The sequence below is a fragment of the Hakea prostrata genome, chromosome 7 (assembly GCF_041222555.1).
Source record: "Hakea prostrata isolate BN-2017 chromosome 7, UWA_Hpros_2, whole genome shotgun sequence".
Classification (NCBI taxonomy): domain Eukaryota; kingdom Viridiplantae; phylum Streptophyta; class Magnoliopsida; order Proteales; family Proteaceae; genus Hakea; species Hakea prostrata.
In genome coordinates this window covers 64,289,598-64,315,544 of record NC_142606.1, presented here as the reverse complement: position 1 = coordinate 64,315,544, position 25,947 = coordinate 64,289,598, and the positions used below count along the sequence as shown (strand labels likewise).

Here is a 25,947-nt window from a genome sequence, read left to right as displayed (position 1 = left end):
TATTTTCTTATTATTGATTTATTTTTTAATCTACTTTGAATTTCATCTCATCATTCCGATGCCATTTATTTATTTAATACTATTTTTTTTTTTTGGGTATGAAATGATTACAATTTGATTCCAATCCCACCACTCCGAGCAGCATAAGAATCTTTTTTTCTTTTTCTTTCAAAAACAGGAATCTTCATCCAACTTCTTTTTGACCTGAAAAAAAAAAAATAAAAAACTTCAAAAAGAACTTACATGCACTTGCCTGGAAAAAGTCAAGTCTTATTTGCGAAGAGACTTACTAGTAGTCATTAGTTCTGGCACTAATATATTACCCTTAAAAAGGATAATATTACCATTATACCCTTTTGTCTATCTACCCCATCACGCGGGCCCTCAATGGAAGTTGCAGAACTTTAAGAGTTGAAGGATAAGTGAAAGACAAGCAAAGCATGTATACAATAAAAATGGCATGAGTAGACCTCCAGCTCTTTTGATTTACCAAAGACAATGTTTGCCCAAACTTTGGTTATGGAATGTGCTAGTGTGATAGGGTTTTCAACTGAACCAGGGATTTGATCAGGTTAAGTGGGTTCTCTCCGCCTCATTGTATCAACGACTTTGATGCTTTTTGGGAGAAAGCGTCCAAACCTTGTGGGGTTCCTTTGATGGCAAACTTGTATGTTGGGGTAATTGTATTACAAATTCTTCAAATGCACAAAAATGAAATTGCAATACAATTGAGAGATGAAGATCATTAGCCAATCTGAAGAGCTTGATGTTACAACCGAACAAACCACCGATCAATGAGGTTGAGTCACACCTTGAGTGCTGTCTTTAAGGTAATTGATGCACCCTACTACCAAGGGTTCTTCGCACCACCACCTCCAAGATAAAGTAACCTCCAACTAGAAGATAAGGTAGTTCTTCTAGTCCCTTCAAGGAGCCAAAAGCTAGAGCACAACACTTAGACAACTCAAAGAAAGAAATTAACTTTGTAACACAAATAATGTGAGAGTGAGGAGTGTCTCAATTACACACCACATGCAAGGAAAGGTTGGGTTTATATAGGCCCAAACCTCACCTTACACCCCTTAGAATTCTTAATGCAATGAATTGGATTTAATCCATTCAATAACCTCAACCCACTCATGGTAATGGCCATGAATGGTCATGAAGTTAAAATGAGAATTGATGGTCAAGAGTTAGAATTGAAGTAAATTCCACCCTTCAAGTAACCCCACCACACCACCATGATCAAGACCATTAAGACCTATGACCAATGTCATGAAGAGCCTCATAACCAAGGTCATGAAGGGCCTCCTTTACTCATGGTGCCTCATTACCACCCTTACCTCATGGGTCCCACACACTAACAAAACAATTAAATAAAAGAAATGCAAAAGCTAATTTTGAAACTTAATATAGATAATATAGATTTTAATAAAAAACCTAACAATCCCCCACAAGTTTCAAAATTGCAAAAAAGGACTCGTGTTGTGACTTTATTAGACACTAAAGGACACATCGTTATAGGTGTCTTTCGGACTTGAACCTACACTAGGTCTAATGAATCGCGCTACAGAGTACGGGTAGAGTCAGACTCCTTGAACCTTTCCTCATTAGTGTAGCTGACCGCCCCATCATCCATGTCATAAATGTTGACTTTTGGAGCTACCTTTTACACTACACATTGGACTTTTGAACCGGCCATGTCCCATATCCTGGATTCATGAATGTTTAAAGAACTCGCCTATAAGTTCTCATTGGCGGCGGCCAAACCACCTACATCCACTTAGGTTAGTCTCTGTTGTGCACCACAACTAACACACCCCTACATTCCTTGGGATTAGACTAATTAAGAGCTTCACTCAACCTTACTCTTGTGGTAGTACTATTACCTTCATCTACACCCTATAATGGAATAATTATAAATAGTAGTACTGAACCGGTCTTCGCATGACTTCATTTGTACCCCTTGAACCTAATTCAGGTATTTAGCCTCTTCACATAGGTAGGGTATCCATCATGTGACCCGAGGATTAGGCATTAGCCCCATTCCTGTAGATGCAATACACAAGTATTTGACAGACATAGCCTTTGTGAACATGTCAGCTTGATTCTTTTTTGACTTCACATAGTCGATAGCTATCATTCCTTCATCTATGTACTGTCGCACAAGATTGTGTCTAAGGCATATATGCCTCCTACCATTGTACACCTTATTCTTTTTTTAAAGATAACAAGATGTCAACATGGCTTCCCCCACATATCAAGTGGTACATTAGAACTCAACAACATGGAGTTCATCATCTCTTTAAGAGATCTATTTTTCCTTTCCGCTACCTCATTTAATTCCGGTTGGTAAAAAGCGGTCTTTTCATGGATAATTCCATTTTCCTCACAAAACTTATCAAGAATAAAATACTCAGTCCTTCTATCGGTTCTAAGTCTTTTAATCTTCTTGCCAATATAAATGCCTTTTTGGCCTCATCCTTTGATTTATATTTAGAATGATCATCTATGAAGATGATAACATAATTGTTTCATCTCCTTGACTCATATGACTTATAGTCACTTAAATCACTATGGATCAATTCCAAGAGATCACTCTTTCTATCCATAGTCTTGTGAGGCATTTTGGTTAACTTAGCCTCCACACAAGTTTACACTTGTCCTTGGGAGATTTCATCTTATTCGGTGATCATCCCTAATTTGCATAGTTTGGTGATATATTTCACACTACTATGACCTAACTTACCATGCCAACAAATGTGTTGTCTCCTTGTTTGTTGATTTTGCCTTCAACGGTATTGTTTGAAGGATCTCCTCCGGTGTTAACTCCATCAAGAACCTCAATGTTGTTGTTTTCGTCTTTGTTGAAATCGCTATCTCCAAGACTTGCCATTGGATCTTTCAGAATAAATTACCTTAAACTTGTTGGGGTAATTGTATTACAAATTCTTTAAACACACAAAAATGAAATTGCAATACAATTGAGAGATGAAGATCTTTAGCCAATCTGGAGAGCTTGATGTTGCAACCGAACAAACCACCGATCAATGTGGTTAAGTCACACCTTGAGTGTTGTCTTTAAGGTAATTGATGCACCCTATTACCAAGGATTCTTCGCACCACCACCTCCAAGACAAAGCAACCTCCAACTAGAAGATAAGGTAGTTCTTCTAGTCCCTTCAAGGAGCCAAAAGCTAGAACACAACACTTAGACAACTCAAAGAAAGAAATTAACTTTGTAACACAAATAATGTGAGAGTGAGGAGTGTCTTAATTACACACCACATGCAAGGAAATGTTGGGTTTATATAGGCCCAAACCTCACCTTACACCCCTTAGAATTCTTAATGCAATGAATTGGATTTAATCCATTCAATAACCTCAACCCCACTCATGGTAATGGCCATGAATGGTCATGAAGTTAAAATGAGAATTGATGGTCAAGAGTTAGAATTGAAGTAAATTCCACCCTTCAAGTAACCCCACCACACCACCATGATCAAGACCATTAAGACCCATGACCAATGTCATGAAGAGCCTCATAACCAAGGTCATGAAGGGCCTCCTTTACTTATGGTGCCTCATTACCACCCTTACCTCATGGGTCCCACACACTAACAAAACAATTAAATAAAAGAAATGCAAAAGCTAATTTTGAAACTTAATATAGATAATATAGATTTTAATAAAAAACCTAACATTGTACCATCTACACTACCACTATGGTTAGGAAAGAAGAAAAAAAATCTATTCTAGAAAGATAAAAGATAAGTGTAACATTTTGTCATTGTTGAGTGTTGTCTAGAAATGAATTACACCAAGTATTTATAAGAACAAATATAACTACGTATCCATAATTACCCTAAATTAACTCTAGATTAATTCAAAATAATTTGGAAAAGAAATTCGAACATAAGAAGTGAGCAGCCGCCATTAACTTTTGCTACTACCTTGTCCTTCTTTGATTTTGACCAGCATGGACAAAATTGATCTCATCCTGGACTAGCATTCAACCAATCTCCTTAATCCATGTTTTGATTTGATCTAATTTGTCCTTAAACTCAGTTCACAACGGTTGGGGTTTTTTGGGAACAAACATTGCCCCTCATGACCAAACACTAAGAATGTTAGTTGTCTCGAAATCAAAAGTTCATGTGTTAACTACCAAAAACTCTTCATCTTCACAATCGTCCATATTTAAAATTTGAATAGGAACCTGTGGGGGTTTGCCACGTCCACACGAATAGTTTTGTGCTCCAAGGTAATAAATACCTTCCCATCACTTCATCTTTTCAAAGTATATGACTTTACTTCCAATTTTCACCAGTTTTATTGTTGTCTTCAAGCTTTGCTATGCAACTCCTCTCACAATGATTCACACCTTCTAATCACAAACCAGCGATGAGAGTGACAAACCCATTAAGGGCCACAAAACCCCTCCTCTGAAGTACTACTTGTCATCTGTGAAATCCCTCACAAACCCTAATCCAAAAATCTATGTTGTAGGTCCAAAGACTCGAAGTCAAGGTAGAAGACAGCTGTGGACCCTCTCTGTTGAACCCATTGGCTCTGACCCAGAATCAATGGAGATTGATAGTGAAGATCCCATTATAGAAACCTTGATTGACTTTGAGAGAAGATGTAGCTTGAATGATGATGGACTTGGGAAATGGACTTTAAGCACGGTGTTGACACTTTTGGAAGGTCCTACACAATCAAGTTAGACCCTTTCTTAAGTTGGAAGAAGACCCAATTGGTGGATTTGGCTTCCAGGAACCAAAATTTAGCAATTTGACCTAAGACACTGCCTTGGTCGATTGCTTTGGTCGCCCCAAGAAACCAAGGCAAGCGATCAAAGCAAGTCCAGGGACAGAATTGTCTATTTTGAGGAAATTAGGTTTTTGGTGCCCTATATATTCAAACTTTGATCTAATTCGTACCACTTTGCCTCTTAGCTATTGGAGAACGTGAGACGAACCCTAAAGCTTCCTCCTCAAGCCCAAAGTTGATTCCAAGCATCCAAGCGAGTTTTTCCATTCTTCTATAAGGTTAGTATTTGATTCTATTCTCTCTCTGTTTTCTACTCTTTGTTTTGATTGTGAGGAAGGTCTTACAATACTATAATGACCTAATCTCTGATTCTCATAGTCTTAGAGTGAATTCCCATCCACTCTATTCTTTCCGTAGACAATACGATGCGATTTCAATGTTTTACCTAGCATAAAGACCATGATCAATTCTTACTGGAGTTATTTGATTCTAATCTATGTTAGATCTATTCCTAAGTTGTTTTCTATGCATAATCTACTGGTTTCTTATGTCACACCCCGCCCGCCAGGCCCGGTTAACCGCCCGACAACCCGCGGATGTGAACCGTCACAGGATCCATGGTTTTAGTCTATCAATAATAATAAATACAAATACAGATAATCAAGAGCAAGAAAAGTGCAATAATTAATAAACAGGTTATAGGAGTCCAAATACTCCAATAAATATCCAAGAAATAATCAAAGGAAAGAATCAAGAATCAAATGTAATATCGAGTTCAGCGGAAGCAAAAAGAATAACTAAATAATCTTTATCTTCAGGAGGCTTCATGCTCTGCAAGTCCATGTACCACTGTCTGTCTCACATCAGCTTTATACGAGAAAGCTCTTTCATATGAATCATCTCCAACTTCCGACATTGTGCAACCACCTGTACAGTTTATATAATACATACAATGAAAGGAATGAGTTCCAACGAACTCAGTAAGGAACAAGCAATTCTCATATATATGTCAATACAATCCACGAATGCACAGATGAAATGATATGGATGGTATGCAGAAATATGAATGCTACTAAGATCTAACTATGCAAGTCTCTAATGGCTGACATGCTTTAAGATATACACCAGCCCTCCTTTGGGTAAGTCTCATCACTCTGATCCGGCAAGGACTGGTTACCTCTGTAGGGATCCTGGGCAAAGGGGTAAGTCCACACCGGCTCTCAAAACCGTGGTCGGGGGTTAAGTCAACACTCTCTCACCACGACCATTGGCAATGAGTACCGCGCGCATGTCGGGGTTTCTAATCCAATGCAAGGTCATAATGGTAACATACTATATGAAGTCCAGATACTTCCCCTATGGCACCAACCAACTCGGTTCAATATCCTTCGCAACCTAGGAGTGTGAATCCTCACGGACTGGCTACCTCTGTTGGACTCCACTCCTTAACCCTATGGTCATCCACATATTATTGGGGCGGATGCTCTCATGACTCCTCGCGACACCCGGTCCGCTCCTTGGACGTCCATGAGCCCAACCCTAACATATGCAACCCTACCATTACATGACCAACAGTAGACCACTGAGTCTCCGCACGGACTGGTTACCGCTGTTGGATGAAACATAGTCACGTCACCATTGTCACGGGTCACCCGGCTTCAATTCCCCTGCCGAAAGGGTAATAGCATGTGGGGTACCTAGCCATGCAATTCTAGACTCCCTAAGTATGTCATCAAGTAATCATGATAGTGCTTTGGAGACATCAGCAGGCATGTGTCCCATTCCACACCCTTTCGATATCCCAAGCCAAGATATCCCAATGGAATACCCCTTCCATCACAATCACACTACAACACTCTTTATCATACCATGAACAGTTGTGCAATATCATAAAAGATGAAGTACATCAAGGAATACCACAAACAGCAAGTGTACAATAAGATTCACATGCTTTATACAATTACAGCAAGTTACATGATCAAAGAATAGTAAATAGAACAATAGAATCATCATGTATATGTAATTGCATATAAATAAGAATGCATGTCCTTACCTGTAATTTAGTAGAAGTCCTCTAACTTGCAATCCAAAAACTATTATAAGACTTTTATTTGAAACAGAGAACACCTAGGCATAGGGTTACAAGAATGTATAAGAGTCAAGAGTCAAAACAATTCAAAAATCAAACCTACACGATTCTTCGGAAACCAGCCGGTTGCTTGTGGCGGTTGCTTAAGTTAAGCGACCTCCACAAGCGACCGCCCGTTTCGCATAGCTTCCAACTCCGAAAATCAGACTTTTTATCATCCGATTTCAATCCGTTTTGGGATGATCTTAGTCCGAAATTCAAGCTTAATAAGTCTAGAACAAGGGGGTAACAAGAAACCCTAGAATTAACAAAGATTTATTACCCAAATCATTCCCCTTGATGGGATCTATCCATTAAACAAATGCGGGGATTCGTTTCTGGACAGGATCTCATCAAGAACATTGGAAAGGGAGTACAACAAATCAAATGGGTAACCACCAACAAAATGGGGATGGGTTCATATCAATCAGAGGTTAAAAAGAAGAGAATAGAAGATGGAGATTCATTACCTTAATAGGAATCACCAAGAATAGAAGAGAAAAGGTTTCATATCATTAACAGCACTTCAGACCTGAATCCCGCACGTTTCCACAGCCGCCTAATCGCCCAAAATAGCAATCCCGAACATAATAATGCGTTAATAGGGCGAGGGATGCTATTTATAACGAACAGGGGGCAAAATAGGGCATTTTCCCGCAAGCAGAACCGGGCGGTCGCTTAAGGCGGTCGCTTGGTTTAATCAACCGCCACTAGTAACCGCCCCCAAGTATATTGCTATACAAGGGTGCTTTGCTCATGGGGTTGAAGACCAAGTACAACCTAACCCAAATGAAGACATGGGGGAGATCATAGTCCGAAAAATCAATCATAATAGGTTTGTAACAAAGAGGTTAGGGTTTCATCATAACATAAGGCTCATGAAAAGGTTATGATCACGGAAAGAGAGGGAATGATTGTTATCAAGAAAATAACAAGAAATCATAGGAAATCTAGTTTATGTTAACAGAAACATTACCCATGAGGTTTCCCGCACATGGAAGGTTACAAGAGGTTTCCAGAAAGATCATAAAAGGATTAGGGTTAAGGTTTCAAGAATCTATTGGCTAGGGTTAAGATCATGATGATGATCATAGATCTCAAAGAATAGAATGAGATCATGGAATAGATGGTTGCAAGGATGCATCATCTTTTTCCTGATCTCAATCAAGAATAAGAGCGAAGAAAGAATAATTAGAAATCCTAATTAGGTTAAACATGGATCATGAATAAAATATAGTGATCAAGTTTAGGTTAACACAAATATCACCCAAAGGAAAGAGAAACAAAGAATCAAGATTCACCCATGGGAAAGAGAAACAAAGAATCAAGATTCACCCATGGGAAAGAGAAACAAAGAATGCACAATCTGAAAAAGGTGTTGGGGAGTTTCCAAAAAAATAAAAGAACAATAGGGTCTCAGATATGGTTACCTCTCATAAGAGTTGGTTACCTCTCATGAGAGTTACCCATAATTAATTCTCACAAAAACAACCCAAGATAGATAAAGGAATATCTCATTAGTATTTCAAAATAAAGAATGGAATTAGGAAGGGTCTACTAATGAGAGAAAATAAGGTTCTCATTTAAAGTGAAGGGAAACAAATTCAAATCATACAATTAGGGATTTACTAACAAGAATCCGTGTATCCCACGAAAAGACTAAGGAGAATAAAGATTCACCCTTAGGGCAAGGAATTTACAATCAAGAAAGGTTTTGGGGAGGGTCCAATGAATTGATAGAAAATAGAAGGGTTGCCAATTGTTCCAAAGAAAAACAAGGATCAACTCCTCAATCATGAGGACACAAGGGAAGGTCATGGTAATAATATGAGACCTTCCCCACAATAATAAAGATAGGTAGGAAATTAGGGAAAGTATCATTAAGAGCTTTGGTGGAATCAAATTCAAGGATCATCGCCATATGGCTTCAAGATCATAGAGTGAATTGGGGGATTCACTCTAGAGCTAAAAGAATTAAAGAAGAGGTCATTACAGTAGTGTAATACCCTTCTCATGATCAGAAGATCAGAAGTAGAGAAGAAAGAATGAATTAAAGAAGAAGCGAATTGAATACAAACCTTTTAGAAGAGAAACCGATGAAGAAACCTGAACAGATACTTGAGGATCTTTCTTGGCTTCGAAGGAGAGGTTCTAGGGATCTTCCCACGTTCTCCAAGGACTTAGAAACAGATTGAGAGTGAAACACATGGAGTTCCCCCTTTTAAATAGCACAAAGAGTTCAAGAGTTACTAGGGTTTCACCAAACTGACCAAACTGACCCTGTTGGTTGATTGGTTGCCAAAGAGGAAGTTCAAAGGTCGATCCCACACTATCAAGAGGTTTAGAAACATGGTGGGAATAGTTTACCACGAAATTAAAAGAAATAAAGCTTTTGAAAACCTTCAAAACAGATATTTACCAAAATGCCACTGCCCGAACAGCTTATTCAAAAATAGGGATTTAATGGGCCTAACTTCAATATTTTTGGATGGGCTTCTTTCAACACATCATACTACTTACCTAGTATGGAGGGATGTCTTCAAACTAGGTCCAACTAAGCTTTAGGTCCATCAACAAAGTTCTTCTTCACAAATAAATAGTTCAACACCAAATCAAATAAGGTTTCCATAAGGAAACACCATCATCAATATCCATGGGTTTTGGGTCAAACACCATATCTTCTACTGAGATGGCCCACAAAGACATCTTCCTAAGATTTTCAAAGATAGAAAAACTGAAATCACGGTCAAACTTCAAAGTCAACATTAAATAAAACCCGACTTCACGCAAAACAGATCGGGTTTCCGGGCTAGATTTGGGCTGGGTGTCACATCTTATCTCTAGAATGAATCCCCATTCATTATAGTCTTTCTATGCGAATCCACAGTTCCGATGACCTTATTTGATGTTTAGATGTTTAGATCATCATAGATAGTTTTAGTATGTTATTTTAGAATTTTCTTATTAATTTCGGAGTGTTCGGACTTCAAACGAAGAGTTTCCGACCAATTTCAGAGTTTTATGTTCGTACACTATGCTTTGGTTACCCCAGGCTGCCAAAGGCCGAGCGACCGAAGGGAGCCCAAACAACAAGTTTTGTCTGTTTTGTCTCCATTTCGTCTCCGATCTTTAGGGTTTGTTCCTCATACTCTCTACATGTTTGTTTAGGGTTGTTTTGGTGATTTTGGACTTGCCATTTGATCTCTTTCTCAAAGATTATGAAATTGAATATAAGGTGAGTACGTTCACTCACAATTTGCACAAATACATGCTTTAATACGTTAGGATTATATGCATGTGTTAGCTACAGTAGTTATACTTTTTTTATATTGTTATACTTCTGTAATTATAATATGCTATTCATGATATGGTTTACATACTTGTATTGAATGTGACTGAATTGATTGTGAGTTGGACTATATTGTGATATTTATGGAATCATGATGTAATGTGATTGCCTAAGTTTTGGTTGTGGCTTGGGGAATGCCCTTTTGGAGGTGGTATGAGATGCTTTCCTATGGTGCCCTTTGGCGCTTTCCTCAACTACTGGATGACATACCTAGGTTTGGTCTATATGAGTTTGGCTAGGGAAACCCTATTATATCTAACCTTATCGGAAGGGGTATTGAGGTCGAGTGACCAGTGGCAGCAATGGGGATTTCTCAAGATCGGTAACCAACCCGTGAGAGGATGTAAATTACATTGTAGGGGCAATTCATTGGTAGGATTGCACATAATAAGCCTGGGCTCATGGGCGCTCAAGATTGGTAACCAACCCCTGAGAGGACATGAGAGCTTCCCATTTATTATATGTGGATGACCAATACGGTTAAGAGTCTACTCAGTCAAGAAGGAGACGGTGACTCTAGGGAGGGAGATACTGAAATGGACTGCCTAGGCACGGAAGAGAGGTATCCGACTCTGAGTAGATGTGACTTAGTAGATGACTTGCATTGGGCTAGTTATATCCCTGACACGCGCTAGTACTCATACCAATGGTGGTGAGCGATAGTGTTGATCTAAACCCCAGCCATGGAATGTCGGAGATGGATGCAAGACCCAATTACCGTGGACAACCCAAAAGACGTGTTTTCAGAGCCTTGAGGAAAGAGTGAATGAGACATACCCAGAGGAGTATAGTGTTTTATCTTAATGGGTGTCTTCCACTAGAGACCATCATATATACAGTTAGAAGCATACTTGCATTCATTGTTTCATATCATTGCATCATGCTTGCTTTTGAGCTGCTTGTAGTTGTTTATTGTGATTGAATTACTTTGCTGAGTTCTTTTTAGCTCACCCTTCGGGGATATGTTTTTAGATAACTTTGCAGGTTTGGAAGAGATCCCGTGCACTAGTACAGAGGACCCTTCCTTATTTGATACAGTTGCGGACTCAATGGGAGAAGCTAGTGACCAGTGGTACAACCTGTACACCAGTATGGACCACTTTGACGGCTCCTATTGATAGCAGTAGACATCGTCTTATTCGCCGTTGGGATCGTGAGTTAGATGCAGATTCGAAGATGCAGATGCATAAACCCAAGTTAAAGAAGAAGAAGAAGACGAAGAGCCTATGGAAGACTGATTTTGACTCCTTAGTCTTTATTCTTTATAATTTTATCCAGTTGTATTAACTATAGAATTTCTTTAGAGTTTTAATCTACTCTTTCGCATTTGACCTATAGAATTATTTTCCGCTATACTCTATAGTTGTTCTTTAATTGGTATCATTTTATTCCGCACTCTAATTATACTCTGATTATACTTTGACATGAACATTAATTATTCATTGCTTGTGATTGTGTTATTGTGCAATGTGGGTATATGATCGCCCTAAACTTGACCATGAGACTTGTGGATCACACCTCCGGGTATTGGAGTTAGGGTACTAGTTGGGGGAATGTGACAGAGTGGTATCAAAGCCCCAAGTTTTCGGACAATCATAACCACGTTACACAATAATGGAGCATCCTTGAGTCATAATCCAAAAGTGAATGAATCTTCCTAAAAGTGAATAATAGAGAACATCAGAATAGAAAATTGAAATAATGAAGCATAATACACTAAGTCTGAATAATACACAATAACCATGGTTTTTAAACAAACATACATATTAATGCAATAAAGGAAATGCATAATGTACAATAAGATAAGTGAAACAAACTGAACTTTATTAATTTCTAAAATTTTTTTTTTACAAGACTGAAAAAGTAAATACATCTATGATAACATAAAAGGAAAAGGTCCTAGAACTGTCTATCTATGTGATCGTCTCTGTGAATCAAGTTGATCCCTCATAGCTTGAGACTTCTCCTCTAATCGAGCTGATCCCCCATAGTGTATATGTATGTCTCTATCCTCTCTAGTGTGGAAGTGGTCGACGACAATTGAGTAGCCACACTTGGAGCCTCAGAAGTCTAGTGCAAAGGACCTCCAACCTCAAAGTGTCGAGGTTGAACAGTATCCTCCTCATCTCCCTGAAGACCATCCTCACCATCACTATCCTGAGCCTGAGCCTCAGCTGGAACCTCATTATCCTCATCATCGTCCTCACCCTCAGATCTGTCACACCCCACCCGCCGGTCTCAGGGTTATCCTGAGCCTGAGCCTGATAGGTTATCCAAAAAGTCTCATATGCCACGTGGCATTCACAGAGAAGTGTTCTTCGAAGCCAGCATTTTTCCAAGAAGTGTCATGGCATGAAGTACTAGACGAACCCTCTAAACCGGATCGAAACCAAATGCTATCATTTGCACGGTTCGTTCTGGTTTAATGGTTTGGACCACAATGTGTATAACAACGCTTGATGTAATTATTTACAGCTCTCTCATCTATGGTTAATGCAATGTGGGGAAATGGGAGGAAGAACCCACAAGGCTTTTTAATGAAACGGTAGATAAAGGGGTACCTCTAGAGGAAGTAACGTTTAATGTGTTAATGGATGCTCTCTCAAGGAAGGGAAGACAACAAAAGCGTGTAAGTATTTACAGCTGATGGCGAATAGAGGTGTGAAGCATGGTACTTTAACTTACAGCACCTTGATGGATGGTTCTGTTTGGAAGGAGACTTTATGATGCGGAACAGTTGTTTAGGTCAGTGAATAATAGTCGAGGAAATGATGATGCGCCTGATGTTGTGAGCTACAATGTGTTGATCAATGCGTACTGCAAGAGTGGCAGGCTAGAGAAAGCCATGAGTCTTTTTAGTGAGATGCCTTATGATCAGAGGGTTAACCCCATATTCATCATGTTCAACACATTACTGACTGGTTTCTGTAAGAAAGTGGAAAGTTAGGGATGCATAGAAATTGTTTGATGAAATTCTCGAGCAAGACCTAAGCCCCAACTTAGTCAATTATGCTATTTTAATGGATGGGCTTTGTAAAAACCAACGCCTTTCTGAGGCAATGGAGCTGCTTCATGCTATGGAAGATAGGAAATTCAAACCAAGTATTAAGATCTACAACTCCCTCCTGAATGGAATGTGTAATGCAGGAAAGCCAGGTGTTGCAAGGGAGTTATTATGTGAGCTGTTTCAACATGGCTTGAAACCTAACGTGGTAACATTAATAAATGGGTTCTGCAAGGATGGAAAGTTGAACAAGGCAAATGAGTTGTTTGTACAGATGGGAACGGTAGCGCTCCTGATGTTTGTGGTTTCTGGCAAAATAATGAGGCAGAGAAAGTAATCCAACTTCTTCATAAAATGGCTGATCAGAAGGGGAATATTGAGCTGGATGCATCCACAGCCTCCATAGTAGTAAACATGCTATCAGAAAACAAAGAGTAGTAGTGAAGTTTGGGTTCACTTCCAAATTTTATGCTCAGGCATCAGCAAAAAGGATGATGCAGATAACACTAACATTTGGGTGGATCCATGGGTTTTTAATAGAACAGACAAGATTCCGGAGCTCATAGTGAGAGTACCCTAGATCAAGTAACAAATTTAACTGAATATCGTGTAAAATATTTTTATTCAATCACACCTCATCAGCTTAATTAGTAGAGAGATATCATGAGGGGTGATGAGACTATTTTCGCTGTGAGAAACAAATGGATTTGATATTGAGTCAGTATAGGGTGTTCTGTTTGGTGAATGAGCTGTTCAGCCAGCAAAGATTGCAAATCATCATACTTCAGGCCAAGGTTTAAAGTATCTCATGATACCATGTGATACTAGCCAATACATATCCATATTTGACCCAACCAACATGATATATCTCGATGCATCTCTCCATTGAATTACACTAAAATACATTAGTCAAAGCGATACAATACTCGATACAGGACGATACGTCTCTTAAAATTATTTGACCGATACGATACTCGATACCGATACTTTAAACCTTGCTTGAGGCCAAATGTGAAAGAGGAAACTACTATACCAAAGGGGTAGTGGTCTAGTGGTCCAAGCTCACTCCCATGTAGTTTGATAATTCCGATGTCTTAAGTTTGAATCCTTTCTGCTCTTTTGTTTCTTACATTGTACAATTGTGTACTCTTTGTCCTAGGCATAGGGTTGTTATCTCTTTTTGTGCCTTATACTGGACTTCGGGTGGGGCTAGCACTCATGTTGATGGTTCATAGAATTAATGCATTTATAGGTCAAACTCAAAAGCTCAAACGTTGCCTAGTAAGTGGTGTGTGATAGCCACTACTGCATCAAAATATTGTTTTAAAAAAAATATCCTATTATTTCAGATTATCCAACAAATAGAACTCCATATAAAAGTCCACCCATATCACCTGCATGGCTGCAACCTTATGACGAAAAACCACAAAATCCATCTACTGTGCTCCCTTTCTTCAAATTTCGCAGTCAGCCGGTCAGGAGGATAAGGATTACGCCTTCATCAAAATTAGTGGGGGTGACGACTGTGGCGGCGACAAACTGAGGAGATGCGCCCCAGGTTTGGCCTTCTTTCCACTCGAAATCTCTCAGTTTTGGATGCTCAATAAACCACCTGCACAAGTTAGTCTCGATCCATTCCATTGTTCTTCTTTCTCAGAGCTGCAGAAATTGGGTTTCGCTCACCTTAACAGTGGAGAATTGAGAAGCGAGAGATGGAGGAAGGAGATTCTACAGTTTTTATTGCCATTTCTTTTATAGTGAATGAGTGGATCAGTGGCTGCAGAAGGGAGTGATTTTCCTATAAAAGAAATTTTTTCTCCAATGAATTAAGGGTTTACAGGGCTTCCATTCTAGTTTCCGCAAGGAGAGTTGAAAACCTGCCCATATTAGTAGAGTTGATTAGGGTTTTAGACGGAGGAACATCGAACCCTTCTGCAACTGCAAGAGAGAGACAGAGAATGAGAGCGGTAGAAGAAGATACGTTCGGTCCCAGCGAACCCTTCTGCAACTGCAAGAGAGAGAGACAGAGAATGAGAGTGGTAGAAGAAGATACATTCGGTCCCAGCGATATTCGCTCGTATTTCGCCGAATCGCTGGAAAATCGATGATTTTCTGGCGATATTCCGGCGACATATTGTAAATTCGGAAAATTGGTTTCGGTGGTGGATTTCGTTTCGCCCACCACCGATATGGGCGAATTTCGCCGAACTGTTGCACCTTGATAAGAACCCTAATAAATCATTGTTTCTTCACTGGAACAATAAACGAGAAGAAACTGTTGAACAGCCATTGATTCTACTCTTCTGTAGCTCAAAAATGTTTAGCTGGCGAGTTTACACTTTTTCTGTGTTTTGTGCTCAAATTTTACACCACTGGTTAACCAATTTTATTGAGAAGAAAACATATTTTTTTTTGTTTTCATATTCTCTTCAATTGTCACTGAACTCCGTTTAGCATTTTCTGCAGATATGTTCTTATGGAGTAAAGAACATCGTTCTTAGAAATGACATCTATACCAAAAACCTAGCTATATCAAGGTTTGGTTTTATTCTGAGACAATTTTTCTGTTTTTGCCTTAGTGAGTTCGATGTGCTATTGATTTATTTGAGCATTTTGTTTTCAATAAAAGAAGTGGATTTATTTATTTCCGTTGATTTCTTCTTTCCTTGCAGATAGAGGACTCAAGTGCTTGCTCTCTGCAGATGGCCTTCTTTCTGGGTAATCCTGTTTCCAGTACTTTCAGTGTTTTTATTTTTTATTTTTATCTTCAGTTCATGATGCTTTCTCTGTGTTCTGTTGTAATTAAATAGTTGGCTTTAAGAAATTTCTTCTTAACCAGTGACAAATTTTGTAATCCAGAAAAAAAGACAATGAGAGATACAGGACAAAGGCAATGAGCGATATGGGAGAATGCACCGTAAGAAAGCCCGAAAACTAAAAATAGGATTAAACACAATAAAAACAGATCCTAAAGGGAACGACTAGAACTTGGTCAACAACAAAGCATTTTGCCCCCAGTTACATGAAGCCAATAAATCCTGAGATGATCTTCCCTCCTTAGGGTAAGGGGTGTAAAATAATCCTGACAACTGATTTGGTATTGCCCACTCTAGTTTCCTCTCCCATCCACAAGTGAGTTTCAGTAGCACAAAAATCATAATATGAATTATATGATAATGAACGATGTTAGATGATAGGAATGCTTAATACTGGTTGTTGTGTTTCGATTATTGTAATGCTTATGTATGATTGAAGGGGAAGTGATGCATCAGTAAATTATGATGGATTATTTGATGTCTTTGTACTCTGCAAGAATGAACTTGTAGTGATGCTATGTAATGGACATGAGGCAGTACCTGACGAAGAATGTAGATAATGATAAGTATGATAATGTTTTTATTAACTGGATTCCCCCCCCCCCCCCAAAAAAAAAAAAAAAAAATTTCCCCATTACTACTGCCCCTTTTCAGTTGGGTGGTATCTATTGGATGAGGGCCTGCATGTATCTAGAGTTTGTTTCAATGCATTTTGATTAATTTTGTGTCCTCTACGGTGGAGTGGAGGTATCTTGATAAACGTTGGGTCCTCTGGAGCAGGTGTTTGGACACATGGAGTAGGTTGCTCTATAAATATCTCCCTATCATTCTTTTAGAGCTAATATGAGGCCGGGTACACTCCTCAAGTTGACATGCACTCTGCAGTTCACTAGTGGCCATGTCCTACTAATTTATGATATGCTGACTTGTCATTTGTGGCTGTTTTAATTTTTATTTTTTCATCTATGCATATGTATGTAAGTATGTGATGTTCATGGTACTTCACTGTGCATAAGCTCACCCATTTTAAGTTTATGTTTTACGGATGATAGACTGTAGATGAAGAATGCTCAATAGGTGGTTATGAAAGGTAGAGATTCTTGATGATTGCAGGAACTATTGAAGGATGTTAATTTTGAGTTCAATGGTCTTTTTGATGGCTTGATATTTAGTAGTTGGTGGACAATCTATTCTATATGTGATTAATGTTCGGAATGGTTATGCGTATAATTGTTGAGTGTAAGTAGTCTATATATTATTTTTATCATAGCCACTTCCATTCTCCTGAACCACCTGCCAGATCATTGCAATTAAATGGTAGGTTACATTTTTCATCTGCATGGAGCTTGCGAATTTATGGTTATGAACTGTGCTGGATTCCTCACATCCTTTGGGTGGAAGCCTGGATAACCATGTTGTTCTGAGCTCTATCTTTGTGTCTCTTCCTTTTTTGTTCGAATTTTAGTTTCGTTCATTGTTGAAGTCTAACATCTGTTTGTCAGATATTATAAGTTAGAAAATTCCTCTGCTACTTAAATTAATTTATAGAGTTAATCACATTTTGTTTAACTTTTAGTAATATTAGAAATGTTTCTATTCAATGCTACCCATGCAATCTCTTTCTCTCTCTCTTTTTATTTATTTTTTATTTAACTGAAATGTTTCATACCCCAATATAACAATGCATGATTTCAAGACCCGGAGACAGGAATAGACACTGAAACACAAAAACTGTGCCTTAGTTAAAAATAGGAAAAACAGAAATATTAACATACAATCTCAACGAAACTAGTGTAGTATCCCTTCAACTCACTCAGGGAACACCTTTGTCTCAGTTTGTTGTTGAGCTCTCCATATCTTCCAGATTCTAGAGGAAGTTTCAGACTTGTCACGACGTAAGGTTGGTGCTTATATGGATTTCACAATCTTGAACTATTATTCTCTGTTGATTATTCATTTATCTGACTTAGGGTTTTTTATTTGAAGCCTGTTTATACTACCGGAGATTTATTGCATTTGTGAAAGTCTTCAAATCCTTTATTGGTCATTTATTTCACTATTCGCTGGAAGCTGAATAATTCTATATTCTTGTGTCGTAGAAATAAAAAGGTTCCTCCCTAATTTAGATATTGTTGAAATGTTCTCTTGTTAGTTTATATTTGGAGTTCATACTTGTTCATTACTGTTTGTTATTATCAGTAACACAGCTATCCATTTTTGGAATTGGGTTTTGGAACTGAAAGGCAATTTGTTGTCACAAGTAAAATTTGTAGTTGATTTCCCCATGAGTTTTGAGTATCTGTTTATGGAGTTCTCAAATTTTTGTTAGAGATTTGGTGCGTTAAGACCTTAAATAATATATGGTAGGAACCCGACTACAGCATGTAATCTCCCTTTGTTTTTCATTTAAATTAGATTGCGGAAAGCAATAGTTCAGTCCAGAACAGAACAGAACAGCAACTAAAGACCTTAGTGTTACAGAAAGTAACACTACCCTGTGAGTTATCTTGCCCCAAAACCCACTACTATTCTCTGATGTCCCACTCTCTCCCTTTCCCCCAGACAAATACATCACAAACAACTAACTCTCTTGCTGACTTCTGGTTCAACCATGTAACTGACAGAAAAACTAATTTCCTTCGTTGGTTGGCACACTGCCCCCGTGTCAGTTCTCCCTGGCGTAGACTTGGGCCAGGGGCCTCATAATATATCCATATAAAGTTCCTTAATTTCCTAAAAAGTTGTAGTAAATACGATAAGCTACTACTTTCATTATTTTACAGATAGATCAATATGTGAAATATAAATATCAGTGACTGCTGCCAAGGTCTAGGGTGTTGCCTGTGATTTCCATTGACTAGTTGGGTCACTATCATAAGAGAATGACATAGAAATATTCTTTCTCCGGTTTTAGACTCTGTGTTTCAGGACACTTGCCTGACTTCAAATAGAGTTACTAACTGGATCCTTGTTTGTCATGACATTGCTTTTGTAATACACCCCTTTCTGGAGGTATTGATCGTGTTGCTAACCAATCAAAAATAAAATCCTATACTAATCTAGCAAGCAGAAAGTACGGGGTTGAACTATGGGTAACTAAAAGGCTAAGTCACTAAGATTGATGTCAATAAAACTAAATTTAAACTAAATCTACTAATTAATGCAAAAACGTTAATTATGAATATGTGAAGATCTTTGGGATTTCGAATCCCCAATGCTTTTCCCTAACCAATATAACTCTACACTTCAAAGAAAATTAAGGATGGTCTTCCTAGGTATTGCCCTATCTTCGCAAGACTATAGTCCTTCGCCGAAGCTTGGCATGCTTAGTTCGCTGAGCTATAAAACATCTTTGGCCAAACTCAAACACAATCAACTAGAAGATATAGGACAATCAAATTAATAAAATAAACATGGTTCATCTACATCCCAAAAAAAAGGAACTAGCTACTCATTATCACAAAGTTCATAAGAAAAATAAAGATGAAACATAGGGAGAGAGAGAGAGAGAGAGAGAGTTGTGGTCTTCTTCTTCAGCAATGAGAGATGAGAGCCGCATTCGCCGTCTTCTCCTCTTTTCTGTGGTTGGCTTCTCTTTTATGTCTCCCGCACACAATGAATCCCCTCTCTTTACCCGTAGATTCGACCTTTATTCGTCCGGATTTTGGAAAAACTCAAAACTAGAAAGTTGTAGATATTTTCGATATCGTTCCATAGCATCTTGAATCACCGAAATCCAAGCTCATATGAGAGAGATATGCCCAAAATACTGAAGGTAGGTCTGTTTACCCGATTTTCAGATTTATTACCAATTTTGTTCTTTAGACCTCCACCTATTTCCAATTTGGCTAAGATCTCACTTTTCATGATTTCTTGAGCAGCAAGATTGAATGCCACGATTTAAAATCCACCAATATCTAATATATTTGCCAACTTTATTCCATATTATCTCTAATATCCAAAATCACCTTATTCCTGAAAAATACACAAAAATACTCAATTAGCTCTCTTCAATTAAATAAGTATGGGGAATTAAATCAAATAAATAATGGTAAATGCATGCTTATCAGGTATAAACAAATCAATAACAGGCAAAGGCTTGCAGTTATATTAAAAAAAGAAAAAAAAAAAACAAACAAACAAACAAACAAATTTGTTGGATGTATGCAAAAAGCCTAATTCCATTAAATCTCAGTTCAATCAGATCGGCATTCACAAACAATAGTTTTGGCAAACTATCTGATGAAACCACGGATCTAGGTAAGGGTAAAGCTGTAATTTCTCTAGACTTGTGGCTGCCCAGGAGATTCCAGCAAAGAGAGATGAAACTTCTAGGGTTTTAGAAGGTAATTCAGATTTAATATAGTGTTATCAAGGTTTGGGATAATTGCAGAATTCTGGATTTTGGGTTGTGAAATGTTTGGCCAGGGTAGAATTGGGTCTTAGAAAGTGGGTTGAATGAGAAAATAACTTGGACGATTGTGCTCTAGGGTTAGGTATGATCCTAGGAGAGGAGGAAAGGGGGTAAGAGGGGCTATGGAGGAGGGTTTAACCAACCACCCTGGGGGGGGGGCACTACTGCAATTACAGAAATAGGGGAGAAAGGGGGGGGGGGGGGGGAGGCACATGGCTGCTAGGGGATGGGGTGGGGTTTGCTGAACCAGGAGGGGAAGGGATTAGGGGTATTTGCGCTGAAGTTGGGGGTGTTTCTAGGGCTAGGCAAGAGGGGAGGGGGCTGGGGATGCTGCAGTTGATGGGGCAGGGGCCTCTAAGTTTGCCAGAGGGGGAAGGGTGGGAAGGGCTGCAGACAGAGAAGGGAGCTGGGAATGGGGTGGGGCTCTTGGATCACTTGTATAGATGCTGGAGTTTCTGGTCCGATGCTTCTACACTTGAAGAAAAATGTTCGATTGCTGGAATCGAAATTGAGAGCTTCAAAGACAACTGCAGGGTCCCCCTCTTAGGAACCTTGCTGCAGTGTTGTAAAAGCGTCCGCCTAGGCGGTTTTTCAACCGCCTTGTTTTGAACTGCTTAATTGACGCGCTGTTTTTTGCTGCTTTTTCGCCTAAGCATTACTGCTTTGTCGCCATGTGTACCTTATTGCCGTCTAGACTCTAAAGCAGCCGCTTTTTTGACATTTTGTATATAATATTGTTTTCTTAATTTTTTTTTTTTTTAAATCAAAATTTATTCTACAAAGCCGTATATAAATTTAATAGCCTAGTCATTTTGGAATTGAGACCCAAATTGCAAAGGAACTTGGAGCCCCAAAGTGACATAAGAGCTTCGTGCCCGTGGCCAGCAAAATGTGAAGCATGAGCCATACTCAACATCGAGAATCAATGAATGACTTGGAAATCAGAATAATGAGATCTATTAATTTATCATGTTGGGCCATGTTAGTAAATCGTCATTGTTAGATGCTTGATGAGATGAACTTATGTTTGTGTTCTTTTTTTGGATAATTTTTCCTAATTATGATTATTGAATGCTTTCTTTTTTGGATGAATATGACTATTGAATGTTTATTTAGTTTATTATAGGAAGTAGTTGTATTGAAAAATTTTTACCAACCGCTTTGGTCGCCTTTTTGCTGCCTAGGCGCCGCTTTGGTTGCCTAATCGCCTAGGCCGAACCCCAAGCGCTTTGGTCGCCTTGACAGCCTTGCTTTGCTAACACTCAAGTAGTTAACTCAAATTTCTTATTCATCAAGTCTGAAAATAATTTACATGAAGAGGCTATTTATAGCCTAAAAATAAAGACTCTGACTTAAATTGGTAACTCTTTACTGATAAGGTTCCATTATATATAGAACTAGATTCGTATCAACACTTCAAAGGGGAATCAAATTACTAAGAGATTACAACCCTTAGATTGGAATCTCATTAACACCTTTAAGTTATCCTTTTAAGCACATGCTAATTAGTAACTTGAAACTAAAGCAACCGACTTAGAACTCTTTTTAAAACAACTCAACCCAAAATAGGATACTCCAAACAAACCTTATCGAGACTCAAATTGACTCAATGAAATACTGAAATATATCCCAAATTAAAATTCAGAAGTAAATTAACTCCAAAATACCCCTCTTAGAGGGTTCGACCAATGTATGGAGGCTTATTGGATCCATCCTAAGGGCCCCACTTAGGGTTTTGGCCAGGTGGGGTCTTTGTGTTCACATCACTGCCTCTCCACCAAAGTTAGGAAATCTCTTTGTGATACTGAAGTTATCCTGAATGGATGAATTCATCAAAGGTTCAGGGGCAAAAATGCTATGCTCAATGCTGCTATAGCAAAACAACCAAAAAGCTCTGTCTCAAACTTCATACCCCAACTCTAAAACCTTGTTTGCCATGGGGCAACAGCCTCTGATACCTCAAATTATGCTCCCATATTAATTTGACCAGGGCTTGTCCATCAGCCTATGTTGCCAAGAGGTGGCCGGAACACAGCGACATACCCCAAACCTACTTAGATGAAGCAGCAACACGTATGAAAGGAGCAACAATCCTTCTTGGAGATAACTCCAAAAGATCAACCCAACCTGACCCAAAAACTTGTGTCTCCAATTTCTGATGACCAGTTGATCAATAGGAGCTTGACACCCTCTAGAACCCCACAAATTCTCTGCTTATGGATTTCCCTCAATATTGCTGAAGAGCTGCTCTGTAATGATTTTGAATTATTGATACCCAAACATAAGCAAGATTAATCATACAAGAAGGGTCTCTCAACATGTCCAAGATTCCTTATCCCTATGTAACAATGGGCTCCAAATAGCCGTAGTGAAAGGAAAGGGTAGAAAAGATAAGCTTAAAATTGTCTTACTTATTCAAGCTCCTTTCACAGGATGAACCTATCAGTAATCTGTCACCCTCAAGATATCAAAAGGTTATTAGCAAAGATTTTGTTTTAAAAAAAAATTTAGAACTTCTATAGAAAAATATTCACCTCATTAGAGATGATCATTTCCCACTTCCTCCATAGCCATGGGACTCTAAATAAAAGTGAAAATGTACTTTGTGAGAAAATGACATTCTCAGAACCAGACTGATTTCTTTAATCAGACTTAAAGTTATAGCACTTTCTATTTTCATTACCTTCCAAGGCATGTCATCTCCTATCCTTTTGGAACTTGTTTGGCAGTTTGAGGTGGAATCTCTTCACTTTGCTAGATTTGCTAGATGTGAGTGTATACTTTTAGCCGCTGACTTTCTCTTGTTACATGTAGGAACTCTTGTAAACATGTTATGTAACTACTAATTGCGAGAAACTGTGAGAAATGTCCATGTTGGTATCAAGGCGGTTACTCCTTGTTGGAGATTCTCTACCATTGAACAAATTATTGGGCATCTCAAGGACAGCCAGGATTCACACTAGTCTGAGGCTCTGCAGACGGCTTGATCATGACAATGGCCCCCTCACTCTTGCAAGCCTTGGATTTAAGTGTGAAATGGAGGCAGCAAAGAAAGATGAGACCACCAAACTTGAGGAAACTAGTCTTCAAGCCTATAAGAGTCAAGTAAAGGCAATTAGAAACAGTGTAAAGAAAGATGTCAGAGTGAGAAATCCACTTGAAATTGAAGGTGCTCCCTTTGCTGCCAAGTCATTTTCCATGTTAGGTTTGTCGCCATTGGTGATTGAAAGGTTAGAGAAGGTTGGACTTACTGTTCCGACTGATGTTCAGTCCATGGCAATTCCTACCATTTCAAAGAATCATGATGTCATAATTCAGTCATACACGGGTTCAGGAAAGACATTAGCATATCTCCTACCCATACTCTCAGAAGTTGGTCCACTGAAGAGGAAGTCTGGTTACGAAGATGAACCTGTTAAGAGATCTGGTATTGAAGCAGTAGTTGTGGCACCTTCCAGGGAACTAGGCATGCAAATTGTGAGAGAATTTGAGAAACTGTTGGGACCTGAAGACAAGAGGGCAGTTCAGCAGCTGGTTGGTGGTGCAAACAGATCAAGACAGGAAGAAGCTCTGAAGAAAAATAAGCCTACAATAGTTGTTGGAACACCTGGACGAATTGCAGAGATCAGTGCGGCTGGAAAGCTGCATACCCATGGTTGCCGTTTTCTTGTCTTGGATGAAGTTGATGAGCTCCTTTCCTTTAGTTTCCGCGAGGACATGCATAGGATATTGGAACATGTGGGTAGGAGATCCAAGCCAGAACCATCCAGTGGCCTGAGCTCGATATCTAAGCAAGCTGGGCGTCAGACCATTATGGTATCTGCCACAGTGCCCTTTTCAGTGATACGAGCAGCCACAAGCTGGGGAAGGGATACTCTTCTTGTCCGTGCCAAAAATGTTGTCCCACTTGAGTCTGTTGCTGCTTCTGGACCTCTTCCTTTCTCTGGACCTACTTCCAGTTCCACAACAAACACTGTAACTGAAGGAGCAGTGGAGAGCTTACCACCAGGCCTGAAGCACTATTATTGTGTATCAAAGTCACAGCATAAGGTTGATACCCTGAGGAGATGTGTGCATGCACTTGATGCCAAGTCTGTCATTGTTTTCAGGAATCACACGAGACAGCTCAAAGATTCTGTTTTCAAGCTAGAGGCTCGTGGAATGAAGGCTGAAGAGCTCCATGGTGATCTCGGCAAGCTTGCCAGGTCAACCACTTTGAAGAAATTTAAGAATGGTGAGGTGAGAGTGCTAGTGACAAATGAGCTGTCAGCAAGAGGGTTGGATGTGGCAGAATGTGATCTCGTGGTTAATCTGGATCTGCCCACTGATTTAGTCCATTATGCACATCGGGCTGGCCGGACAGGTCGACTTGGTCGAAAGGGAAATGTTGTAACATTATGCGAGGAGCCGGAGGTATTTGTTGTGAAGAAACTGGAAAGGCAGCTTGGTGCTCCAATTTATGCTTGTGAATTTACAGAGGGCAAGCTTGTTATCTCCAAAAGAGAAGAAGATACTTTGAAGAAGTAATTCTTTAACGAGATGTTTCATGATTCCTTCTCAAAATTTATTTAGGTTGGCAAAGACTACTCTCAGCTCATACTCAAGGTCTAAATCTCCTCTGTGGCGCAAGCTCATTGTCTTGAAGGAATATATTTGGCTGACTCATTTCTGATGAAGCAAGGTCCGTATTCCTCTCTTGGTTGTTATAGCTTGCTTTTTGAAGAAAAATGTACTTTTTGAGTGTTTGTGGAGTATACATCAATTTAGAAGGGTTTTCAGTACTCCAATGCATCAGTGGAAACCAGAAACTGTAACAAGTTTTTCAGTACTACTAGTGTACTCATTTTATGGTGGTTGCCCCATCGAATGAATGGTGTCTATTGCAAAAACCTGTTGCTTACCCTATGTATAAATGCATATTCATAGGTATCACAGGTGGAATCTACACACTATGATTTTTATTTCTCACTTGTACATGGCATTATATTACTGAATGGGCCAGTTCAATTCAAGTAGGTTCACATTTTATTGTTACTTCATACTTCTTCAGAGTTTTTTATTTATTTATTTATTATTTAATTTTGGATGTGTAGACTAAGTATCTTGGTTTTGTTTTTTGGTTGCTGTTGTTGGGGGAGGAAAAAAAGGGGTTTGGAGGGGGGGAGTGTTGGGGCTTTTCTTCATGAATATGAGGATGCTAGTCCACTGTGGTTAGGATTAATTAAGTTGAGCTTGGAAGTTTCACTATGTATTTGTTTTGCATGGGTATTTATTCAAGGGGTCATGGTACTTAACATGTGTGAATGTTTTTCAAGTCTGCTTAGTTCTTGAAAAACCAAAGGGTCATTTGAGCCCATTTTCCATGTACTTAGGCTGTGTTTGATGTGTAGGATCAAGAAAGATAACTCCATATATAAACTGCAATGGGTATTTATCAACCCATAGAACAAGTACTACACTTAA

The 25,947-nt window shown here is 38.9% G+C and overlaps 1 protein-coding gene and 1 pseudogene across 3 annotated transcripts; both read left to right on the top strand.

Moving 5' to 3' along the window:
• The first annotated feature begins 12,690 nt into the window (after window positions 1-12,690).
• On the top strand, window positions 12,691-13,749 carry LOC149011682 (uncharacterized; annotated as a pseudogene).
• Window positions 13,750-14,676: 927 nt separating this feature from the next.
• On the top strand, window positions 14,677-25,516 carry LOC149011681 (DEAD-box ATP-dependent RNA helicase 47A-like). 3 transcript variants are annotated; one of them, XM_089161491.1, is made up of 5 exons: window positions 14,677-14,812; window positions 15,721-15,791; window positions 15,927-15,972; window positions 17,906-17,970; window positions 23,299-25,516. In XM_089161491.1, the coding sequence occupies exon 5, from the start codon at window positions 23,350-23,352 to the stop codon at window positions 25,009-25,011; it is 1,662 nt and encodes a 553-aa protein (XP_089017617.1). In that variant the 5' UTR covers window positions 14,677-14,812; window positions 15,721-15,791; window positions 15,927-15,972; window positions 17,906-17,970; window positions 23,299-23,349; the 3' UTR covers window positions 25,012-25,516. The 3 variants fall into 3 exon arrangements, with proteins under 3 accessions (XP_089017617.1, XP_089017615.1, XP_089017616.1); XM_089161489.1 differs by lacking the exon at window positions 17,906-17,970; XM_089161490.1 differs by lacking the exons at window positions 14,677-14,812; window positions 17,906-17,970 and adding an exon at window positions 14,839-15,581.
• The last annotated feature ends 431 nt before the right edge of the window (window positions 25,517-25,947 follow it).

Coding starts and splice junctions, on each gene's coding strand:
- LOC149011681 (XM_089161489.1), top strand. CDS start 23,350: ATGTCCATGTTGGTATCAAGGCGGTTACTCCTTGTTGGAGATTCTCTA.